The sequence below is a fragment of the Cherax quadricarinatus genome, chromosome 80 (genome assembly GCF_038502225.1).
Source record: "Cherax quadricarinatus isolate ZL_2023a chromosome 80, ASM3850222v1, whole genome shotgun sequence".
NCBI classification, from domain to species: Eukaryota; Metazoa; Arthropoda; class Malacostraca; order Decapoda; family Parastacidae; genus Cherax; species Cherax quadricarinatus.
In genome coordinates, this window is record NC_091371.1 from 6,181,640 (window position 1) to 6,204,139 (window position 22,500).

At 43.2% G+C, this 22,500-nt stretch overlaps 1 protein-coding gene across 4 annotated transcripts in view; it reads left to right on the top strand.

Moving 5' to 3' along the window:
• Positions 1–22,500, top strand: part of LOC128702415 (roundabout homolog 3-like) — a 1,608,794-nt gene that overhangs the window by 968,648 nt on the left and 617,646 nt on the right. For all 4 annotated transcript variants that reach the window (XM_070102079.1, XM_070102082.1, XM_070102081.1 and 1 more), the window contains exon 3: positions 7,661–7,793. In XM_070102079.1, coding sequence (XP_069958180.1) covers positions 7,661–7,793 — 133 coding nt within the window. The remainder of the gene's footprint in view (positions 1–7,660; positions 7,794–22,500) is intronic.

A 22,500-nucleotide genomic window follows, 5' to 3' on the forward strand; every position in this document is an offset into this window, starting at 1 on the left:
GGGGACTGTGGCTTTACAGAAGGTTATGTGTCACTTTGTGAGCAAGTTTTGCTACCGTACACCTATCACAGATGTGTCCACCTTGCACACAACGCTCACAACAATTCTCACAGATGTGTCAACCCCTTTGCACAACCCTCACAACCCACTTGTCTTAAACACTTCACTCGACCCGACAGTGGCTCAAGCCTTGACTGGCTCCTACACATTAGTTACTCTACGCCACATTGTGGTACGGTATATTAAGTGCAGAATATAACAGGTTAATAAACCGCAGTATGTGGTTTATGACATTTTATAAAGAAAACGTTTCGGCCACCAGGAATTTTATTATTTCTCTGAATTGCTAGTCCCTGGCAGGCGAAACGTCTTCTCAATAAAAGGCCATAAACTGCATACTGTATTTTATTAACACGCTGTGTACCTTAATGTAAAAGCGAGAGAGAAAGAGACACACACACACACACACACACACACACACACACACACACACACACACACACACACACACACACACACACTGCTCGAGAGATTTTATTAACTTCTACGACATCTGAATCTAAACAAACAACTACATTAACACAAATGTTGCTCCCGGGAGCCACAGATCTCTCACCGAAAACACAACATTACCCAAGACGAGTGACTTCCCTGGAGACAGTCTCGCTCCTGGTCCAGTACACAGCATCCTAGACCAGGGAGACAGTCTCTCTCTCTCTCTCTCATGTTGTACACTATTCTGTTTCAAGTTGTTTTTGTTTAACCTTAGTTGCAAATCCATGTTTACCATTTTTATGAGATTTTATTTAATTCTAACACACAAACACTATATATATATATATATATATATATATATATATATATATATATATATATATATATATATATATATATATATATATAACACTAGTACCATTTCAAAGGCTTTAGTGATCGCTCACATTGTCATTTAACAGTAAAAGTAATAAAACAAAGTCGTATATAGAACAGATATGGGTTGAAGATTTAGACGCGTGTACCACAACTGGTTATCTTTATTGAGTAGACGTTTCGTCAACAGTACAGAAGACTGAAGAGGTGGAAGATAAGGTAATTAGTCCCTTCAGCCTAGAAGCAGGTATTCAGTAACGCAGTCTTGATGAATGTAAGGAGAGGAGCAGGACTCGACAAGGAAATTTTTAATAATAATCTAATTTCTATTATTTTTTTATTGTAAGCTTAGAAGATGGTAAAAAGTGTATACTAGAAATTTTGTTTGTCCAAAAATAAGAAGAGGTAAAAAATAAAATACTGGTTTTTGATATGGCAGCCCTTGGTCACATTTGTGCCAAATTGTTCATGTTTAGAATATTGTAGTTGACTTAACAGTTTTCTTAAAGTGTAAGAGAATATTGATCTAAACTTTGTTTTGTACTGTGTACACGCAGTTTTGTGAGGTACCAGTATCACGCTGCATTGGTACCAGTATCACACTGCATTGGTACCAGCATCACGCTGCATTGGTACCAGCATCACGCTACATTGGTACCAGCATCACGCTGCATTGGTACCAGCATCACGCTGCATTGGTACCAGCATCACGCTGCATTGGTACCAGTATCACGCTGCATTGGTACCAGTATCACTGTGTGGGAGTCCCTCTACTGTGAGTACACTTAGGTAACTTGTCTGCTTATCACATAGCAGTGAGGCCCTCCTTGCCTTGAATGACCCTCACGGGTTTAGCACTTTCGATGAAATGATCAGTTATGTAGCCGATGCGGTCTTGTCATATCTATATAGGAAGCCGTGTATTATAAACATAATCTTGGTGGTCCTTCTTCTCTAGCACTTCAGTGGGTTGCAAGAATTGTGAAATCTGCGCACCTCTGGCAGAACAGCTATTGATTGTATGATGGTGAACGTGTTGACCTTTTTTTCAGGTCACCTACCTTGTTGGTGACCACCAGTAGGCGCTTACTGTTACTGAATAAAACACGAAGCATCTTGCTATGTGTGTGTGTGTTTGTGTGTGTGTGTGTGTGAGTGAGCGAGAGAGAGGGAATACCAATTATAAGTGGTAATTGTAGTTATAGTCGTAGTGTCGCATCTTCAGCAATGTTGTTTCACATTATTTACTTTTAAACTTACAATGGTTGTAGCACTTGCTACCATTACACTTCATTCTATTTGTCTATCGCTCAGTTTCCAAAGAAACATTTCTGGTATCCTCTCGGCTCCACTTTTTTTTTTCCCAAAATTTACAACTGGGACTTATGTGTGTTACAGGTATTAAGAGATGTATTACAACCCAGGATTCCAAATGGCCTGTTATCCCGGGTGTAATGGGAGCAAAATAAACACAGCAGAAAAAGTTTAGACTTATATTATCCTTCACCAGTTTAGAACAGCAATATGTACACTATGTACAGTGATAAGTATAGTGCACTCCACGGTAAGCAAAGCAGAAATAGAAGCCACAAGATAGCAGACCGTGCTTCAACCAGCTCTAGAATGGGAATGACAAGGGCAGACAGGAGAGCGGTACCCACATAACCTCTGCGATTGCCAAAACCATCTTATTGGCTAGAACCTGGTCACTAGTTGAACGACGGGGCCCCATCATCAACTCTTAGCAACCTGGTTCGCTGGTTGGGGGAGATAGCCTGTAAATGAGGGTGTGTACATGCGCCGAATAAAGGTTACGTACTCTTTGCATGCCACAAGATGTAATTTATGTATATTTTTACCCTTCGATGAAAATATATATATATGAAAAATGTCTCTTCCTGCCAGGCAACGTTAACACTAAGTTAACAACCAATAATCGCATCTCTTGACTCACGAAATCATAATAACACGATTGTAAACAAAGCATGGTACGGGTGGGGTTAGAATCCATGGCAAGCAAGTGGTAGAACTCCAGGCCACTGGACCAACTGGCTACAATAAGATTTATCCCAGTGGCTTACGCACTGGCCTGCAGTTTTACGACTCACTTGCCATGAATTCTAACCCCACCCGTACCTTGGATCGTAATTCCCACTTGGACCTTGTCTGATTTATCCAAACGTCTGTACGTCTGTGTGTGAACAACAAATACCCGCTGGAAATTCCACTTATCGTCTTATATTCCTAAGTCATTATATTTGAAAGCTTAATTTATGGTTTTTCAAAGTAGCTTAAGAGTTTCTCACAATTTCAGTTATAAGACCTTGTGAAATTTTCGTGGTAATAATTCCTAGGCCTTTCTAACTGTCAGTATTTTATCTCTCAGTATTCGGGTGGCCTGTTTTTCCTTTCTCCCCTTAACATCACAAGGCATTAATTTACATTTAATATCATCATCCATCAGTTACTTCTGTTCCACAAGACTCACGAAATCGTAATGACACGATTGCAAACAAACCATACCACGGGTGGGGTTTAAACTCGCGGTCAGAGTCTCAAAACTCTAGACCGTCGCGTTAGCTAACCTTCCTATGATGTATATATGTACCTAGTTGGATGAATCTTATTGATGCTAGCTGGCCCAGTGACTAACGCGACGGTCTGGAGTTTTGAGACTCTGACCGTGGGTTCAAACCCCTCCCGTGGTATAGTTTACTTCTGTTCCAGTTATCCATGTCATCCTGCAGTGATTTACAGTAATTTTCACTGTACATGTTACCTAAGATTGTTGCATCTTTCTCTAAATATATATACATATAATTTTTTATTCCTTCTGATTAGTCATATAAATTAGAAACATTATGAAAACAATTGGCTGTGATAATTTCCTCCCTTTTTCTTCTCTGTTTTGCATTATTCATATTTATGTATCACGGGAACTATGTCAAAACGTTCATAAATACTTAATACAATCCATCTACTGATTTCTTGAACAGTTGCTCTCACGGACATAATTGCTTAATAGACTTCTTATTTACAAATTGGTTGACGGAAAACCCAGTTGTCTACTAGTTTGCACTCCATGCTGTCCTCTTCCCTCTCGTGTTTTTTTTTTCATATATTTTTACAACTCTTGTTAATCAAACTGACCAGTAGAGTCCTCCCTGACAGCTTAAAATTTTTGCACGTTATGTATTCCATCTTCCACTTGTCTTCCAATTTACCTTTTCGTGACATTTTAAAAAAAAAATCCAAAATGGACAGTGTATGTCTTCACATATTTCAAAACCCAGGGTGTTATTTTTATTTTTTTTGTCACCATGTAATGGTAATTTCTTTACTGATTTACAACTAGGTGAGTATAAATGGAAAGTGCTTCTGTCTGGTTGTTAGGTAAGACACATATGCAACAGTTAGGTATCTTTATTTCGAAACGTTTCGCCTACACAGTAGGCTTCTTCAGTCGAGTACAGAAAAGTTGATAGAAGCAGAAGAGACTTGAAGACGATGTAATCAGTCCATCACCCTTAAAGTTTTGAGGTGGTCAGTCCCTCAGTCTGGAGAAGAGTATTGTTCCATTGTCTGAAACTGTCGGTATTTTATACCATTTTAATGCTTCTGTCTGGTGCTCAGCAGACGGAGGATTGAGCCTCCACCACGTCTTGGGCTGAATGACCCACAGGGGTTTAGCTCCTAACATGAATTATTAATAATATTTACTCTTCAGTTATGTCAGTATCCTACATGTTAATTATCTGTGGTTAGAAGTTACTTTATTTAAATTATCTTCTTTAGTAAACATGAAAGAAAACTTAACTTTTAATACCTCACTTATTTCCTCCTCTGCTTTACTGATCTTTATTATTTAGTTCACTTTTTTACTAACTTTAACATATTTGATTCTAACTTTCTATTTCCTTTTCTAAGTTTCTTCTCTCCTTACATTCGTATGTTCATTTCTGTCCTCTGATTCTTTAAGTTTCTTAATCACTCGTTTCTTACATGACTTATTTTTTTCATAGTTCTTCTACACCTATTACACTACTCTACTTTATTTCTTCGTCTATTTTTTTGATATGACTTTAATTCCATGTGTCTAATTCCATGTGTCTAATTTATAAATTAGACACATATGCGACTCTTGGGTATCTTTATTAGGGAAACGTTTCGCCACACAGTGGCTTCATCAGTCCATACAAAGGAGAATGGTGAAGAACAGGAGGAGTTTGAGGTAATCAGTCCCTCAGCCTTTAGTCGATGTGTTCAGTCCATCAATCTTGAAGAGGTGCAGCAGTCGTAGGTGGTGTCACATTTGACCAGTGTGGAAGTAGGTCGTGCCCAAGGGTTAGGCAAGCGAAGAATTCTCAAGTATTAAGATCGGTTCTATGAACCATTCATCTACAATCCTGTCTGACACAGCAACTTCTTGGGATCTTAATACTTGGGAATTCTTCGCTTGCCTAACCCTTGGGCACGACCTACTTCCACATTGGACAAATGTGACACCACCTACGACTGCTGCCCCTCTTCAAGATTGATGGACTGAACACATCGACTAAAGGCTGAGGGACTGATTACCTCAAACTCCTCCTGTTCTTCACCATTCTCCTTTGTATGGACTGATGAAGCCACTGTGTGGCGAAACGTTTCCTCAATAAAGATACCCAAGAGTTGCACATGTGTCTAATTTATCAACCTGTCGGTTCTATGAGCCATTCATCTACAATGTCTTGAAATAATTTATAAGTGTGTGTGTGTGTGTGTGTGTGTGTGTGTGTACGTGTACGTGTACAGAGATGACTGCTATTAAAAAGTGAGAGAGACCCACTTGGGAAATCAATGGAATGAGACACTTACGCCATGATTCTTGTACCGTGTCATGAATTACTGAGTCACCAGCTGGTAACACCCACCACCCTGCCTTCACCAGCTGCTGACACCCACCACCCTGCCTTCACCAGCTGGTAACACCCACCACCCTGCCTTCACCAGCTGGTAACACCCACCACCCTGCCTTCACTAGCTGCTGACAACCACCACCCTGCCTTCACTAGCTGCTGACACCCACCACCCTGCCTTCACCAGGTGGTAACACCCACCACCCTGCCTTCACCAGCTGCTGACAACCACCACCCTGTTTCACCAGCTGCTGACAACCACCACCCTGCCTTCACCAACATAACACCTACATAACAGACATACACCACGTCTACATAAAAACTTACATGACCTAATCATATAAGTTTACAACGCTGACACGCTGACAGGAGCGGATCTACTGTGAAATTAACGAAGTTGACAACGCTAACACGCTGACAGGAGCGGATCTACTGTGAAATTAACGAAGCTGATACTTCAAGGACCTCAATCCCGGTGGGACCTGAAAAGCCACTTTAGTCCGCATTACTTAGAAATTTTGGGTCTACTGTATGAGAAGAGTGTAAAAAAAAAACTCAAGGGAGGTTCCTTGATGCTGGTGAGGGGCTCTTGATCTAGGGAATTGGATCTGTGCTGCGGTTCCCCGAATTGATCCTGAATACCTTCCATCCACCCCCACCCACGTGCGCTGTGTGATCCTACGGGTTTAGCGCTCCCCCGTGATTATAATAATTTAAAAAATAATTTAATTCAGTGCAAAATCATTAATGTTTAAAAGGTTATTAATGTACCATTTAGGTGTCTGAAATATAAGATTTTATTGACTGTGGTCTTTTCTGTTTTATTTCATGATTCGATGATGCATCATACATGGATATAGCATTTCCATAATTTTTATCCCCCCCCCATAACTCGAAAATTATAAGGCACAGGAAATTTTTATTCACACCAGTGACTTTGACATGTGAGATAATCCAGTACAGCAATATTTATCAAAATCTGGTTAATTTTAAAAATTTTTGGTGATCTGTCGTGTAACAATCCTCAGTGAAGATGACAGTGGTTACCCAGACCTCAGACCTCGTTGTTGGTTGCGAGGGGGCGCGTTTTTGGTTGCCAGGGGCCCCGTTGTTGGTTGCGAAGGGCCCCGTTGTTGGTTGCGAAGGGCCCCGTTGTTGGTTGCAAAGGGCCCCGTTGTTGGTTGCGAGGGGCCCCGTTGTTGGTTGTGAAGGGCCCCGTTGTTGGTTGTGAGGGGCCCCGTTGTTGGTTGCGAAGGGCCCCGTTGTTGGTTGCGAAGGGCCCCGTTGTTGGTTGTGAGGGGCCCCGTTGTTGGTTGCGAAGGGCCCCCATAACAGTTCAGTCTTCAGGGGCCTCAAAAATGTAGGTACGCTGATAAATGTACTCTACTGACACTTAATGGACTGACAGCTTACACCTTTCATGGGGCAGTGAGGAACCTTGATATATTGGAAGGTCTCTTGATGTGTCATGTATGACGTTGGTTGAAATACTGTGTTGGTGGTGGGGAATGTGTTGTGGGTGTGTGTTGTGGGTGTGTTGTGGGTGTGTTGTGGGTGTGTGTTGTGGGTGTGTGTTGTGGGTGTGTGTTGTGAGTGTGTGTTGTGGGTGTGTTGTGGGTGTGTGTTGTGGGTGTGTGTTGTGGGTGTGTGTTGTGGGTGTGTGTTGTGGGTGTATGTCGTTGGGGTGTGAAGTGTGTCGTGGGGGTGTGGAGTGTGGGGTGGGGGGTGTGGAGTGGGGGGTGTTGAGTGTACAGATAGCGTTACACAGAGAGGTAGTAGTATCAATTACTCACGACTTCCTTACATAGACAAGTCACTCACCATGTCATTAGTAGCTCACCTAATTACCTAACCATCTGTTTGCTCATGTAATCTCTCCTCTTCCTCCTCAGGGCCGGTAACAAGTGTAGGCGGGGTGGCGGGGGCCGCCGCCCACTTACCATGCGTGGCTGCCCACCCCCGCCCAGGTGACACACCCATCTTAGTGGTCTGGTACAAGGATGGCGCACGCAGACCCTTCTACATGTGAGTACCTTTTATGTACTTTGTACTTAAATAGTACATGAGTATTTGTTTGTATGTACTTTGTACTCAACTAGCACTTAAGTTCCTGTTTTACACTTTGTACTTCATTAATACGCATTTTTACCAGTTAAATATATGTCGTGCCTAATAGGTAAAACTGGTCAATTAACAAGAACTCATTTAAGATTAAGTCCTTCCTAAAGTTTTCTCTTACGTACACGTTTAAAGATAATTTTTTTCATTTGTGTTAATGTAAAAATTAATAATTTTGTACCAAAAGAACCTTAGAAAACTTAAACCTTATTATAACAAGCGCAATTTAATTTATCCTAATCCAGTTAAATGTATTGAAGATAAGTTGACAATAAAAAAACACAATTAAATATTTTTTTTGTTAGGTTTAGAATGTTTTTTTGCGAAATTATTGCACACACTCATTTTCGCTTGGCTTATTCGGCAAGAAGAGCGTTGCTGTTTAAGCTAAAATCAAAAGTTTTACCTGTTCGGCACGATATATATATATATATATATATATATATATATATATATATATATATATATATATATATAATATGCTTTACTTAGGTAGTAGGTTGGTAGACAGCAACCTCCCAGGGAGGTACTACCGTCCTGCCAAGTGAGTGTAAAACAGAAGTCTGTAATTGTTTTACATGGTGGTAAGATTGCTGGTGTCTTTTGTCTGTCTCATAAACATGCAAGGTTTCAGGTAGGTCTTGCTACTTTAACTTACACTTAGGTCACACTACACATGCATGTACAATCAAATATATATACACACCTCTGAGTTTTCTTCAATTTTCCTACTAGTTCTTGTTTATTTCCTCTTATCTCCATGGGGAAGTGAAATAGAATTCTTCCTCCGTAAGCCATGCGTGTCGTAAGAGGCGACTACAATGCCAGGAGCAAGGGGCTAGTAACCCCTTCTCCTGTATATTACTAAATGTAAAAAGAGAAACTTTCCTTTTTTCTTTATAGGTCACCCTGCCTCGGTGGGATACGGCCGGTTTGTTGGAAAAAAAAATATGCTTTAATTCACAAACGGGTGAAATTATTTACAAGCGTTATCAGGGAGGATTCAAACTCGCGTACTCTACATTAAAGTACGCAATACTTTAGCCACACAGCCAAATCCCAGATAAGTATGGGCTCCCAGCCGAAGCTAGACGGTCACTCCCATACCCCGGAACACTAGACTTATAAGTTATTTTGTAATGCTTAACAGTTATATTTGGGATCTGGCTGTGTGGATAAAGTACTGCGTACTTTGATGCAAAGTGCATTTTCGAATCATGTTGTGGACAGATACAATATTTATATATAATGTGAAAATCAATCGCAAATAGGCGATCTAAACAATGCAATACAAGCCACTGTTACATTTGAGCACCAATAAAGCAACAGGTGGGTATAAAAGCACTCGTAAATCAGAAAAAGTTTTCATTTTTTTACATTATATTACTTGTAAAGCGTTATCAGGTATGATTAAGTCTGATCCTGAGGCAAGATGGTCTAAAATTAAGACTTGCTATTCAGTGCATGTCATACCAACAAAAGTCGAGTTAATAATGCAATATAAAAGCAATAAAAGGTTATGACAAGTGAATTTGTTGATATCCAGGAAAGATGAATGTTTAGAGAATGTTAGAAGAAAAGTCCCAAAGAGTGAAATGTGTAGAATGTTGGGACACTACAGGAACGTGTAGAAATAATGATGAGTGAGAGACCTGTGCAACATTTGGATGTCGTCATTTCCGGAATGTTCCGCCTGCACAACTGTCTTCTTCAGTCGAATATGGATAAACACAACACCAGAAGCAGTAGAGGTAGTTTTGAGTTGATCAGTCCCTCGCCCTGTGTGGGAGGTGATCAGTCCCTCGTCCTGTGTGGGAGGTGGTCAGTCCCTCACCCTGTGTGGGAGGTGATCAGTCCCTCGTCCTGTGTGGGAGGTGGTCAGTCCCTCACCCTGTGTGGGAGGTGGTCAGTCCCTCGCCCTGTGTGGGAGGTGGTCAGTCCCTCGCCCTGTGTGGGAGGTGATCAGTCCTTCACCCTGTGTGGGAGGTGGTCAGTCCCTCGTCCTGTGTGGGAGGTGATCAGTCCTTCACCCTGTGTGGGAGGTGATCAGTCCTTCACCCTGTGTGGGAGGTGATCAGTCCTTCACCCTGTGTGGGAGGTGATCAGTCCCTCGTCCTGTGTGGGAGGTGATCAGTCCTTCACCCTGTGTGGGAGGTGATCAGTCCCTCGTCCTGTGTGGGAGGTGGTCAGTCCCTCACCCTGTGTGGGAGGTGGTCAGTCCCTCGCCCTGTGTGGGAGGTGGTCAGTCCCTCGCCCTGTGTGGGAGGTGATCAGTCCTTCACCCTGTGTGGGAGGTGGTCAGTCCCTCGCCCTGTGTGGGAGGTGGTCAGTCCCTCACCCTGTGTGGGAGGTGGTCAGTCCCTCGCCCTGTGTGGGAGGTGGTCAGTCCCTCGCCCTGTGTGGGAGGTGATCAGTCCTTCACCCTGTGTGGGAGGTGATCAGTCCCTCGCCCTGTGTGGGAGGTGGTCAGTCCCTCGCCCTGTGAGGGAGGTGATCAGTCCCTCACCCTGTGTGGGAGGTGATCAGTCCTTCACCCTGTGTGGGAGGTGATCAGTCCCTCGCCCTGTGTGGGAGGTGATCAGTCCCTCACCCTGTGTGGGAGGTGATCAGTCCCTCACCCTGTGTGGGAGGTGATCAGTCCTTCACCCTGTGTGGGAGGTGATCAGTCCCTCGCCCTGTGTGGGAGGTGATCAGTCCCTCACCCTGTGTGGGAGGTGATCAGTCCCTCACCCTGTGTGGGAAGTGATCAGTCCCTCACCCTGTGTGGGAGGTGATCAGTCCCTCACCCTGTGTGGGAGGTGATCAGTCCTTCACCCTGTGTGGGAGGTGATCAGTCCCTCGCCCTGTGTGGGAGGTGATCAGTCCCTCACCCTGTGTGGGAGGTGGTCAGTCCCTCGCCCTGTGTGGGAGGTGATCAGTTCCTCACCCTGTGTGGGAGGTAATCAGTCCCTCACCCTGTGTGGGAGGTGATCAGTTCCTCACCCTGTGTGGGAGGTAATCAGTCCCTCACCCTGTGTGGGAGGTGATCAGTCCCTCACCCTGTGTGGGAGGTGATCAGTCCCTCACCCTGTGTGGGAGGTGATCAGTCCCTCACCCTGTGTGGGAGGTGATCAGTCCCTCACCCTGTGTGGGAGGTGATCAGTCCCTCACCCTGTGTGGGAGGTGATCAGTCCCTCACCCTGTGTGGGAGGTGATCAGTCCCTCACCCTGTGTGGGAGGTGATCAGTCCCTCACCCTGTGTGGGAGGTAATCAGTCCCTCACCCTGTGTGGGAGGTGATCAGTCCCTCACCCTGTGTGGGAGGTGATCAGTCCCTCACCCTGTGTGGGAGGTGATCAGTCCCTCACCCTGTGTGGGAGGTGATCAGTCCCTCACCCTGTGTGGGAGGTGATCAGTCCCTCACCCTGTGTGGGAGGTGATCAGTCCCTCACCCTGTGTGGGAGGTGATCAGTCCCTCACCCTGTGTGGGAGGTAATCAGTCCCTCACCCTGTGTGGGAGGTGATCAGTCCCTCACCCTGTGTGGGAGGTGATCAGTCCCTCACCCTGTGTGGGAGGTGATCAGTCCCTCACCCTGTGTGGGAGGTGATCAGTCCCTCACCCTGTGTGGGAGGTGATCAGTCCCTCACCCTGTGTGGGAGGTGATCAGTCCCTCACCCTGTGTGGGAGGTAATCAGTCCCTCGGCAATAGACCCCCAAGTGTAGTTGGCGTTGTATACAATTACAAATAGAATAGAAATAATATACCTGGAGAGGGTTTCGGGGGTCAACGCCCCCGCTGCCCGGTCTCTGACCAGGCCTCACGGTGGATCAGGGTCTGATCAACCAGGCTGTTACTGCTGGCCGCACGCAACCCGACGTACGAACCACAGCCCGGCTGGTCAGGTACTGATATAAGTCACATAAGTCTGGAAACATAGAGAACGTAGCATATAATACTATCACTAATTTGTACTTGTTTTTCCTAGTACTTCCTTGTACTACTTTGTGTTTTTTGTACTTTAATGTATATTCTTATATTACCTTGTACTTTCTTCAACTTTCTTGTATTACCTTGTACTTTCTTCAACTTTCTTGTATTACCTTGTACTTTCTTCAACTTTCTTATATTACCTTGTACTTTCTTCAACTTTCTTGTATTACCTTGTACTTTCTTCAACTTTCTTGTATTACCTTGTACTTTCTTCAACTTTCTTGTGTTACCTTGTACTTTCTTCAACTTTCTTGTATTACCTTGTACTTTCTTCAACTTTCTTGTATTACCTTGTACTTTCTTCAACTTTCTTGTATTACCTTGTACTTTCTTAAACTTTCTTGTATTACCTTGTACTTTCTTGAACTTTTACTTTCATATTGTCCCTTGTACTGCCTTGTACCTCCATGTATTTGTAATTCCTTGTAACTTTCTCTACCTGCCTCCAGGAATCCTTTGTCGAGCTCAGATCTCTTATCTTAATCCTCCCCAATAATTAATCTCCGCTTGTAATCCCTGAGTCTCGTAGCTCACAGGCGATTTCTTTAAGAATTTCGGTGCGTTCCTAGTACTCGGGGATTCTCCTCGTACTCATGGACTCTCTTAGTACTCGTAGATTCCTCATAGTACTCGTAGATTCTCCTAGTACTCGTTAATGTCTCTAGTACTTCATTCTCCTAGTACTCGTTGATTCTCTGGTACTCGCTGATTCTCCTAGTACTCGTAGATTCTGGTACCATTGATTTTCATATTACTAATTCATTCTTTGAATTTGCAGATTTTCCTAGTACTCGTAGATTATCCTAGTACTATTAATTATCCTAGTATTTATAGACACTCCTAGCAAGCATACATACACCTACCACTCCTAGACTTCCTAGAACTACACTACTCTCTCCTAGTAATCTTACACCCTTAGTGCAAGACAGCCCAGTGCTCCTAATTATTCCAAGTACTACACACTCCTAGTACTCCTAGACACTCCTAGTACTGAGGTGATTAGAGAAGTACACAGGTTCAAACCTGAGTTAGCTATTTTCCATTCTCATACATGTGTATTCCTTGTGTCACTTGTGTCACCGTAGTGCAGGTGTGGGAACACCACTCTGCCATCTACCTTAACTACGTGTCATTCCCACACCTGTGTTGCACGAGTTGGATACAGGTGTGTGGGAATCCGCATGACACTTTTCACGCACTGTGGTTGACAACGTCAGCAACCTGACACGAAGACGGCCACTTAGGTGTGTCAGCTCTCTGATAGTTCTATCTCAACTGTCCTGGATTTATGCCATTATATCAAAGTTCAAGGTGGTTAAAGAGACATGTGCAACATCTGTGTGTCTGTATTAGTCTCAGTCAAGACGTACTCATCATCGGAATCTGAGTTGTTTACAAAACAAGATGAGTACTGAAGAACACTGTTGATTAGCTAAGGTGATTCGAAGATACAAGATGAGTATTAGTGTTGTTTTAATTACATACTTTATTATTAAATATTTTATTTATTAATTTTATTATTAGTAGTAGTAGCAGCAATAGTAATATTAGCAGATAAATACTGCCGCAGTAGTAGTAGTAGTAGTAGTAGCAGTAGTAGTAGTAGCAGTAGTAGTAGTAGTAGCAGTAGTAGTAGTAGCAGTAGTAGTAGTAGTATCAGCAGCAGTTGCAATTATTATTATCTGTCATTCTCATTTCATGACTAGTTTCATCCTTATTATTAATTTACGTTCACATCATTCTTATACTCTCCACTGTTTCGTTCGTGAATATTTGAGTTCGATTTATTGTTTAAAGTTGTGCTAAGTGAGAAATGAGCCAGTGCGACGGGGAGGGGTGGGGGGGGAAGAAGTCGATAATGTAGGTGACTATTAAGGTAATTTTTATTAACAGTAAGTAGTTGTGGGTAATGTGAAGTCAATCTCTCTCTTTTTTTTTTACACAGGGTTTGACAAGGTTAAGGATCTCTCTCTCTCTCTCTCTTTCTCTCTCTCTCCTAGTCTCGTACAGAGAGATAATACACGATAATCATTAATAGTCCTTAATTTAGGTTGACGTAGATAATTACCAGCAGATAGTCTTATGGTCTGCATTTCCAAGTCCTCTGCAATCTCTCTCTCCCATGTAATTCCACATATTCACATATTCCAATGCACCCATTCTCTCTCTCTCTCTCCCTCTCTCCCCCATTCCATTCGTGTTGTTTCTCTCCAGTTCCTGACATTAATTCATAGTTCTTTGCGAGTAATTTTCTCTATGTTGCCAATTACGCTCCCCTTAGTGCTACCCTAGGCACCCTTTGTACTTCCTCTGTAATTGTCTATATGTAATTATCTTCTCATAATTATCTATATTCAACTATAGCAGCAGAGGTATGCACGCGGCGACCCATCTTAAGTAATATATCTCTATTTTGGTTTGTCAAATCTGTAATGATCGGAGGCAGGACCTGTCCTGGTGAACCTACGTCACCGTCGACTGCTTGAGTTTTTTTCCAGTATTGTCACTCTTCGTAAGAAAAAATTCTCGGTATTCAAACCACGGAACGGGTGGGACTTGAACCCCATGGCAAATAAGTTCTACAACTCAGAATCCAGTGTAGTCGTCTTATTACGATTTCGTGATTCCCGGTATCCCTTCGGCTCCATTTATTTTCTTTATTTCTGTGGCCCTTTGTTATACCTGTTAAAGGTACTAAAAGCAACGGTTTGTTCTCTCGTATAGTTTTGTAACCTTGTATGTTGTTATCATGTCTCCTCTTGTCTTCGTAACAGCAAAGCGTGGGAATCTTTAGTGTTTTCCCCTTTATGCTACATTTGAGTTCTCTTTGTGCTCGTGTGTTTAACATAGTACTTACCTAGTCCTATCCTAGTTTCCTTCTACCCTAGAATTACCTTTGTACTTTCATTAGTACTTTCATAATACTACCCTAGAGCTCCCTTGTACTCTTGTGCTTCCCTACTACTAACCTTGGGTTCCTTTTGTACTCTAGTGTTGCATTAGAAATTCTAAGGTACGACCCTCGAACTGGCAGCCATGTTTCACTAGTACTTCCACAGTACTGTCTTACAACTAATAAATGAATTATTTGTGCAACACTTGCGTATCTTTATTCTGTCTCCAGAATATACTGCAGCGCTGTATAGCCCTTGTAGTTTAGCGCTTCTTTTTTATTATAATAATAATCCAAAATATACTCAAATATTACACAAGTATCTCGTATATCAACTTGTCGGTTTTCCAAACCATTTATTCAGCCATATATGTTAAGGCTTCCGTCGCCCTATAATACGTTTTCATGTTTTTTTTTTTTTTTGGCCAGTTTGTGCACTGTGTTCATGTATTAATCCTGTAAAATCTCTTTTTTGTATTCCTCTTTTATATCTCTCGTACTCCTGCGTTTTTTTTTTTTAAGTTCTATGACAGGACTTCCACTACCACCATTATCTCTTATCACTACTACTACACTTCCTTCTTCCTCCCTCTGTCTCGTCCCTGTCTTCCTCTCCTATATACACTGGCTCCCTTACCTTCTTGTGTTAGTGTGACTTGTAAATGGTCCAAGTCGGACCGAAACGTCGTCACAAGCTTCTCTCTCTACTATGTACGAGTTATTTGTGTGTACTTCATTCATTCTTCATTTGTACTCTCCTTGAGGGTCCGTTGTTTCTTTTAAGTCCTCTTGAGCTCCCTTGGTGCTCCCCTAGCGCTCCCCTAGGGCTCCCCTAGGGCTCCCCTAGGGCTCCCTGTGATCCCTCTCTGGCTAGCAGTGCAGACTGCGGTAAGATGCATGCAATTGGATTGCCTTCTCATTACTGAGAGGTCTTTTGTGTTTCTGGTTTGTTATTTGGGGCTTCTAGTGCTGATTGTGTGTGTGTGTGTACTCACCTATTTGTACTCACCTATTTGTGGTTGCAGGGGTCGAGTCACAGCTCCTGGCCCCGCCTCTTCGCTGATTGCTACTAGGTCCTCTCTCTCCCTGCCAAATGAGCTCTATCATACCTCGCCTTAAAACTATGTATGGTTCCTGCCTCCACTACATCCCTTTCTAGGCTATTCCATGGCCTGACTACTCTATGACTGAAGAAATACTTCCTAACATCCCTTTGATTCATCTGAGTCTTCAACTTCCAATTGTGACCTCTTGTATCTGTGTCCCATCTCTGGAACATCCCGTCTTTGTCCACCTTGTCTATTCCGCGCAGTATTTTATATGTCGTTATCATGTCTCCCCTGACCCTCCTGTCCTCCAGTGTCGTCAGGCCGATTTCCCTCAACCTTTCTTTGTAGGACAATCCCCGTAGCTCTGGGACTAGTCTTGTTGCAAACCTTTGCACTTTCTCTAATTTCTTGACGTGCTTGACTAGGTGTGGATTCCAAACTGGTGCTGTATACTCCAGTATGGGCCTGACGTAGATGGTATACAGAGTCTTAAACGAATCCTTACTGAGGTATCGGAACGCTATCCGTAGGTTTGCCAGGCGCCCGTATGCTGCAGCAGTTATCTGATTGATGTGCGCCTCAGGAGATATGCTCGGTGTTATACTCACCCCCAGATCTTTTTCCTTGAGTGAGGTTTGCAGTCTTTGGCCATCTAAACTATATTGTGTCTGCGGTCTTCTTTGCCCTTCCCCAATCTTCATGACTTTGCATTTGGCAGGGTTAAATTCAAGGAGCCAGTTGCTGGACCAGGCTTGTAGCCTGTCCAGGTCTCTTTGTAGTCCTGCCTGATCCTCGTCCGATTTGATTCTTCTCATTAACTTCGCATCATCTGCAAACAAGGACACTTCTGAGTCTATCCCTTCCGTTATGTCGTTCACATATACCAAAAACAGAACAGGTCCTAGGACTGACCCCTGTGGAACCCCGCTTGTCGCAGGCGCCCACTCTGACACCTCGTCGCGTACCATGACTCGTTGTTGCCTCCCTGTCAGATATTCTCTGATCCATTGCAGTGCCTTTCCTGTTATGTATGCCTGATCCTCTAGCTTTTGCAGTAACTTCTTGTGAGGAACTGTGTCGAAGGCCTTCTTGCAGTCCAAAAATATGCAGTCGATCCACCCCTCTCTCTCTTGTCTTACTTCTGTCACCTTGTCATAAAACTCTAGTAGGTTTGTGACACAGGATTTTCCTTCCCTGAAACCGTGCTGGTTGTCAATTATACACTTGTTTCTTTCCAGGTGCCCCACCACTCTCCTCCTGATGATCTTCTCCATGACCTTGCATACTATACACGTTAGTGATACAGGTCTGTAGTTTAGTGCCTCATGTCTGTCTCCCTTTTTAAAAATTGGGACTACATTTGCCATTTTCCATACCTCAGGGAGTTGCCCAGTTTCAAATGTGTTGAAGATCTTTGTTAATGGCTCACACAATATCTCTGCTCCCTCTTTAAGGACCCATGGAAAGATGTCTGGTCCCACCGCCTTTGAGGTGTCAAGTTCGCATAGCAGCTTCTTTACCTCCTCCTTGGTTATATGTACCTCATCCAGCACTTGCTGGTGTGCCCCCCAGTTCTGATTTCTTGGAGTCCTACTGGTTTCCACTGTAAATACCTCTTTAAATCTTGTGTTGAGCTCCTGACAAACCTCTCGGTCGTTTCTTGTGAATTCCCCATCACCCTTCCTCAGTCTGATTACCTGGTCCTTGACTGTTGTTTTCCTCCTGATGTGGCTGTACAACAGCTTCGGGTCAGTCTTTACTTTTGATGCTATGTCATTTTCATATTGTCTCTGAGCCTCCCTTCTTATCTGTGCATATTCGTTTCTGGCTCTTCGGCTGATTTCTTTATTTTCCTGAGTTCTCTGTCTTCTGTACCTTTTCCATTCTCTAGTGCACCTAGTTTTTGCCTCCCTACACCTTTGGGTGAACCAAGGACTCGTTCTGGATGGATGGTTAGAGACGCAAGCACGCGCGCGAGCGCACACACACACACACACACACACACACACACACACACACACACACACACACACACACACACACAACCAGCACTAGGTTAAGGGAAATCGGCCTGACAACACTAGAGGACAGGAGGGTTAGGGGAGACATAATAACGGCATACAAAATACTGCGTGGAATAGACAAGGTGGACAGAGACAGGATGTTCCAGAGATGGGACACAGAAACAAGGAGTCACGCTTGGAAGTTGAAGACTCAGATGAGTCAAAGGGATGTTAGGAAGTATTTCTTCAGTCATAGAGTAGTCAGGAAGTGGAACAGTCTGGCGAGGGATGTAGTGGGGGCAGGAGCCATACATAGCTTTAAGACGAGGTATGATAAAGCTCATGGCAGGGAGAGAGAGGACCTAGTAGCGTTCAGTGAAGAGGCGGGGCCAGGAGCTATCTATATATATATATATATATATATATATATATATATATATATATATATATATATATATATATATATATATATATATACACACACACACACACACACACGTTTCTTACTTTTCTCTGTATTAGGACTGATGAAGTCACTGGTGGCGAAACGTTTCCTTTAATAAATGTCCTGAACTACACACGTGTTTATCCCCACAGCAATTTACTGTCTGGCTAAGTGGTTATCATAACGGAGTGGTTATGTATCGAGCACAGGTTCGCATCTCTGGGAGTGGGCAGCGTTTTTTAATTCAGTAAAAGCTAGTTGCCAGGCCACTAACTGCATTCCTGCAGTTTTGTCGTGGAACTCCGAACTCGGTACACCAGAATTAATCCAAAATCGATGCGCTTTACCATCGTATTTAGTGCCAGCGTTATGAAAATACACCGGATGTTTCCTGCCCGGTTTATTAGCATCAGTTTGTGTGGTGAGGTTAGCCTAAGTTTAATTTATCTTAAAGTGACTTAATAGTTAACCAATAAGTAACGTTTGTCTTAGGTGAACAAAAACTAGGACATATTTGGCGATGGCTTATATCCACAAAAATGAGAATAAGAACGTAAGAATGGAGGAGGACTGCAGCAGGCCTACTGGCCCATGCCTGGTAGTGTCTTCGTCAGTATAACTCTTCTCGCTCGTAGAATGTAACAACGTGAAGAAAATGACACAAGATACACAAACTTCTAGTGGAAGAAATTATTACTGTATAGAGCTTTATGAAGACACCCTTGACAAAGCTCTACCCAGGGCGAAACGCTGCCCAATGAAAGCCTGTTTGCTGAAAATGGTCTAAAATATCGACAAGGTGATAAATCTTGTCTCGTGTAACCTTCGACAGTATTTAAGACTCCGTTCTCAAGCTTCAGCTTGTTAAATTAGACACATGTGCAACTCTTGGGTATCTTTATTGAGGAAACGTTTCGCCACACAGTGGCTTCATCAGTCCATACAAAGGATAAACTTGAAGAACAGGAGGAGAATGAGATAATCAGTCCCTCAACCTTGAGTCGATGTGGTCAGTCCATCAATCTTGAACAGAATACGGCATATGAGCGGAGAAGCAACTTATAAACCGTATGGCAGGAGAGGTGCAGCAGTCGTAGGTGGTGTCACATTTGTTCAATGTGGAAGTAGGTCGTGCCCAAGGGTTAGGCAAGGTTGAGGGACTGATTACCTCATTCCCCCCCTGTTCTTCAAGTTTATCCTTTGTATGGACTGATGAAACCACTGTGTGGCGAAACGTTTCCTCAAAGATACCCAAGAGTTGCACATGTCTAATTGAACAACGTGTCGATTCTTTGAACCATTCATCTACATGCTTCAGCTTTATATCGTGCCAGACCATGAAGCTGAACTCTTCTCCAGGTTGATGGACTGATTACATCGTCTTCATTTCACTACTATCTCTACAGCCTCTGTATTTGACTGAAGAAGCCTACTGTGTAGGTGAAACGCTTCAACAGTAAAGATACCCAGCTGTTGCAGGTGTCTCGGTCACCGAAGCTTGTTTGTAACACGCCTTTTATCTTCATACTGACCTCTTGTACTGACCTCTTGTACTGACCTCTCATCATCCTGACCTCTCGTACTGACCTCTTATCCTGACCTCTCGTACTGACCTCTTATCCTGACCTCTCGTACTGACCTCTTATCCTGACCTCTCGTACTGATCTCTCATCCTGACCTCTTGTACTGACCTCTCATCATCCTGACCTCTCGTACTGACCTCTTATCCTGACCTCTCGTACTGACCTCTCATCCTGACCTCTCGTACTGACCTCTCACTGGAACCTAAGAGGGTAACTGGAGGCTTGATGTAACAACGCGGGTTAATAAAAGATGGACAAGCCAGGGCTTGATACTGGGTTGACGGGAGACAACAGCAGTGTAAATGACGAGGATGCATAAGTTAACAGGTGAGTGCATGAAGTTGTTAATTCAGCAGCAGATATTACGTGGTATAAGTGGTCGTGTGCATCATTCATGCTGAAATATAGCTGGAACTGAAAACTTCAGCAGAGTTGTGTGTGTGTGTGTGTGTGTGTGTGTGTGTGTGTGTGTGTGTGTGTGTGTGTGTGTGTGTGTGTGTGTGTGTGTGTGTGTGTGGTTGTAGGAGATGACTCACAGCCCCTGGCCCAGTCTCGTCGCTACATGAGCTGTACTCACCTAGTTGTGTTGCAGGGGTCGATTCGTAGCTCCTGGCCCCGCCTCTTCACTGGTCGCTACTGGGTCACTCTTCGTACTCCATGCGCTTTATCATACCTCTTCTTAAAGCTGTGTATGGATCCTGCCTCCACTACATCACTTCCCAGGCTGTTCCACTTCCTGGCAACTCTGTGTCGAAGAAATACTTCCTAACATCCCTGTGATTTATCTGAGTCTTCAACTTCCGATTGCGACCCCTTGTTGCTGTGTCCCATCTCTGGAACATTCTGTCTCCTGTTTCTATCCACCTTATCGATTCCTCTCAGTATGTCGTTATCATATCTCCCCTATCTCTCCTGTCTTCCAGTGTCGTCAAGTCGATTTCCAATAACCTCTCCTCGTAGGATATACCCTTTAGCTCCGGGACTAGTCTTGTTGCAAACCTTTGCACTTTCTATAGTTTCCTCACATGCTTGGCTAGGTGAGGGTTCCAAACTGGCGCTGTATACTCCAATATGGCCCTAACGTACACAGTGTACAGGGTCCTGAGTGACTGTGTGTACTCACCTAGTTGTACTTACCTAGTTGAGGTTGCAGGGGTCGAGTCCGAGCTCCTGGCCCCGCCTCTTCACTGGTCCCTACTAGGTCACTCTCCCTGAATCATGAGCTTTATCGTACCTCTGCTTAAAGCTATGTATGGATCCTGCCTCCACTACATCGCTTCCTAAACTATTCCACTTCCTGACTACTCTGTGGCTGAAGAAATACTTCCTAACATCCCTTTGATTCATCTGTGTTGTCAGCTTCCAACTGTGTCCCCGTGTTGCTGTGTCCAGTCTCTGGAACATCCTGTCTTTGTCCACCTTGTCAATTCCTCTCAGTATTTTGTAAGTCGTTATCATGTCCCCCCCTCTCTCTCTTGTCCTCCAGTGTCGTCAGGTTGATTTCCCTTAACCTCTCCTCATAGGACATACCCCTTAGCTATGGGACTAGTCTTGTTGCAAACCTTTGCACTTTCTCTAGTTTCTTTACATGCTTGGCTAGGTGTGGGTTCCAAACTGGTGCCGCATACTCCAATATGGGCCTAACGTACACGGTGTACAGAGTCCTGAACGATTCCTTATTAAGATGTCGGAATGCTGTTCTGAGGTTTGCTAGGCGCCCATATGCTGCAGCAGTTATTTGGTTGATGTGCGCTTCAGGAGATGTGCCTGGTGTTATACTCACCCCAAGATCTTTTTCCTTGAGTGAGGTTTGTAGTCTCTGGCCCCCTAGACTGTACTCCGTCTGCGGTCTTCTTTGCCCTTCCCCAATCTTCATGACTTTGCACTTGGTGGGATTGAACTCCAGGAGCCAATTGCTGGACCAGGTCTGCAGCCTGTCCAGATCCCTTTGTAGTTCTGCCTGGTCTTCGATCGAGTGAAATCTTCTCATCAACTTCACGTCATCTGCAAACAGGGACACCTCAAAGTCTATTCCTTCCGTCATGTCGTTCACAAATACCAGAAACAGCACTGGTCCTAGGACTGACCCCTGTGGGACCCCGCTGGTCACAGGTGCCCACTCTGACACCTCGCCACGTACCATGACTCGCTGCTGTCTTCCTGACAAGTATTCCATGATAAATTATGTCTTTAATAAAACTTTCTCTTATACATTGAAAGATATATATTTTTTTCATTTATATTAATATGAAAAAATAATGATTTTGTACCAGAAGAACATTAGAAAACTTATCTAACCTTATTATAAGAAACCCAATTTAATTTAGCCTAATTAAGCTAAATATATTTTAGATAAGTTTACAATAATTTAATAATAAACAAACACAATGAAATATATTTTTTCGTTAGTTTCAGAAATAGTTTTGTGAAAATATTGCTTGCCTTATTCAGCAAGAAGAGCTTTGCTATTTAAGCCAAAATCGCAAGATTTACCTATTCTCCACGACATATATATATATATATATATATATATATGTATATATGTATATTATATATATGTATATATGTATATTATATATATATATATATATGTATATATATATATATATATATATATATATATATATATATATATATATATATATCTATATATGTCTATATGTCTATATAT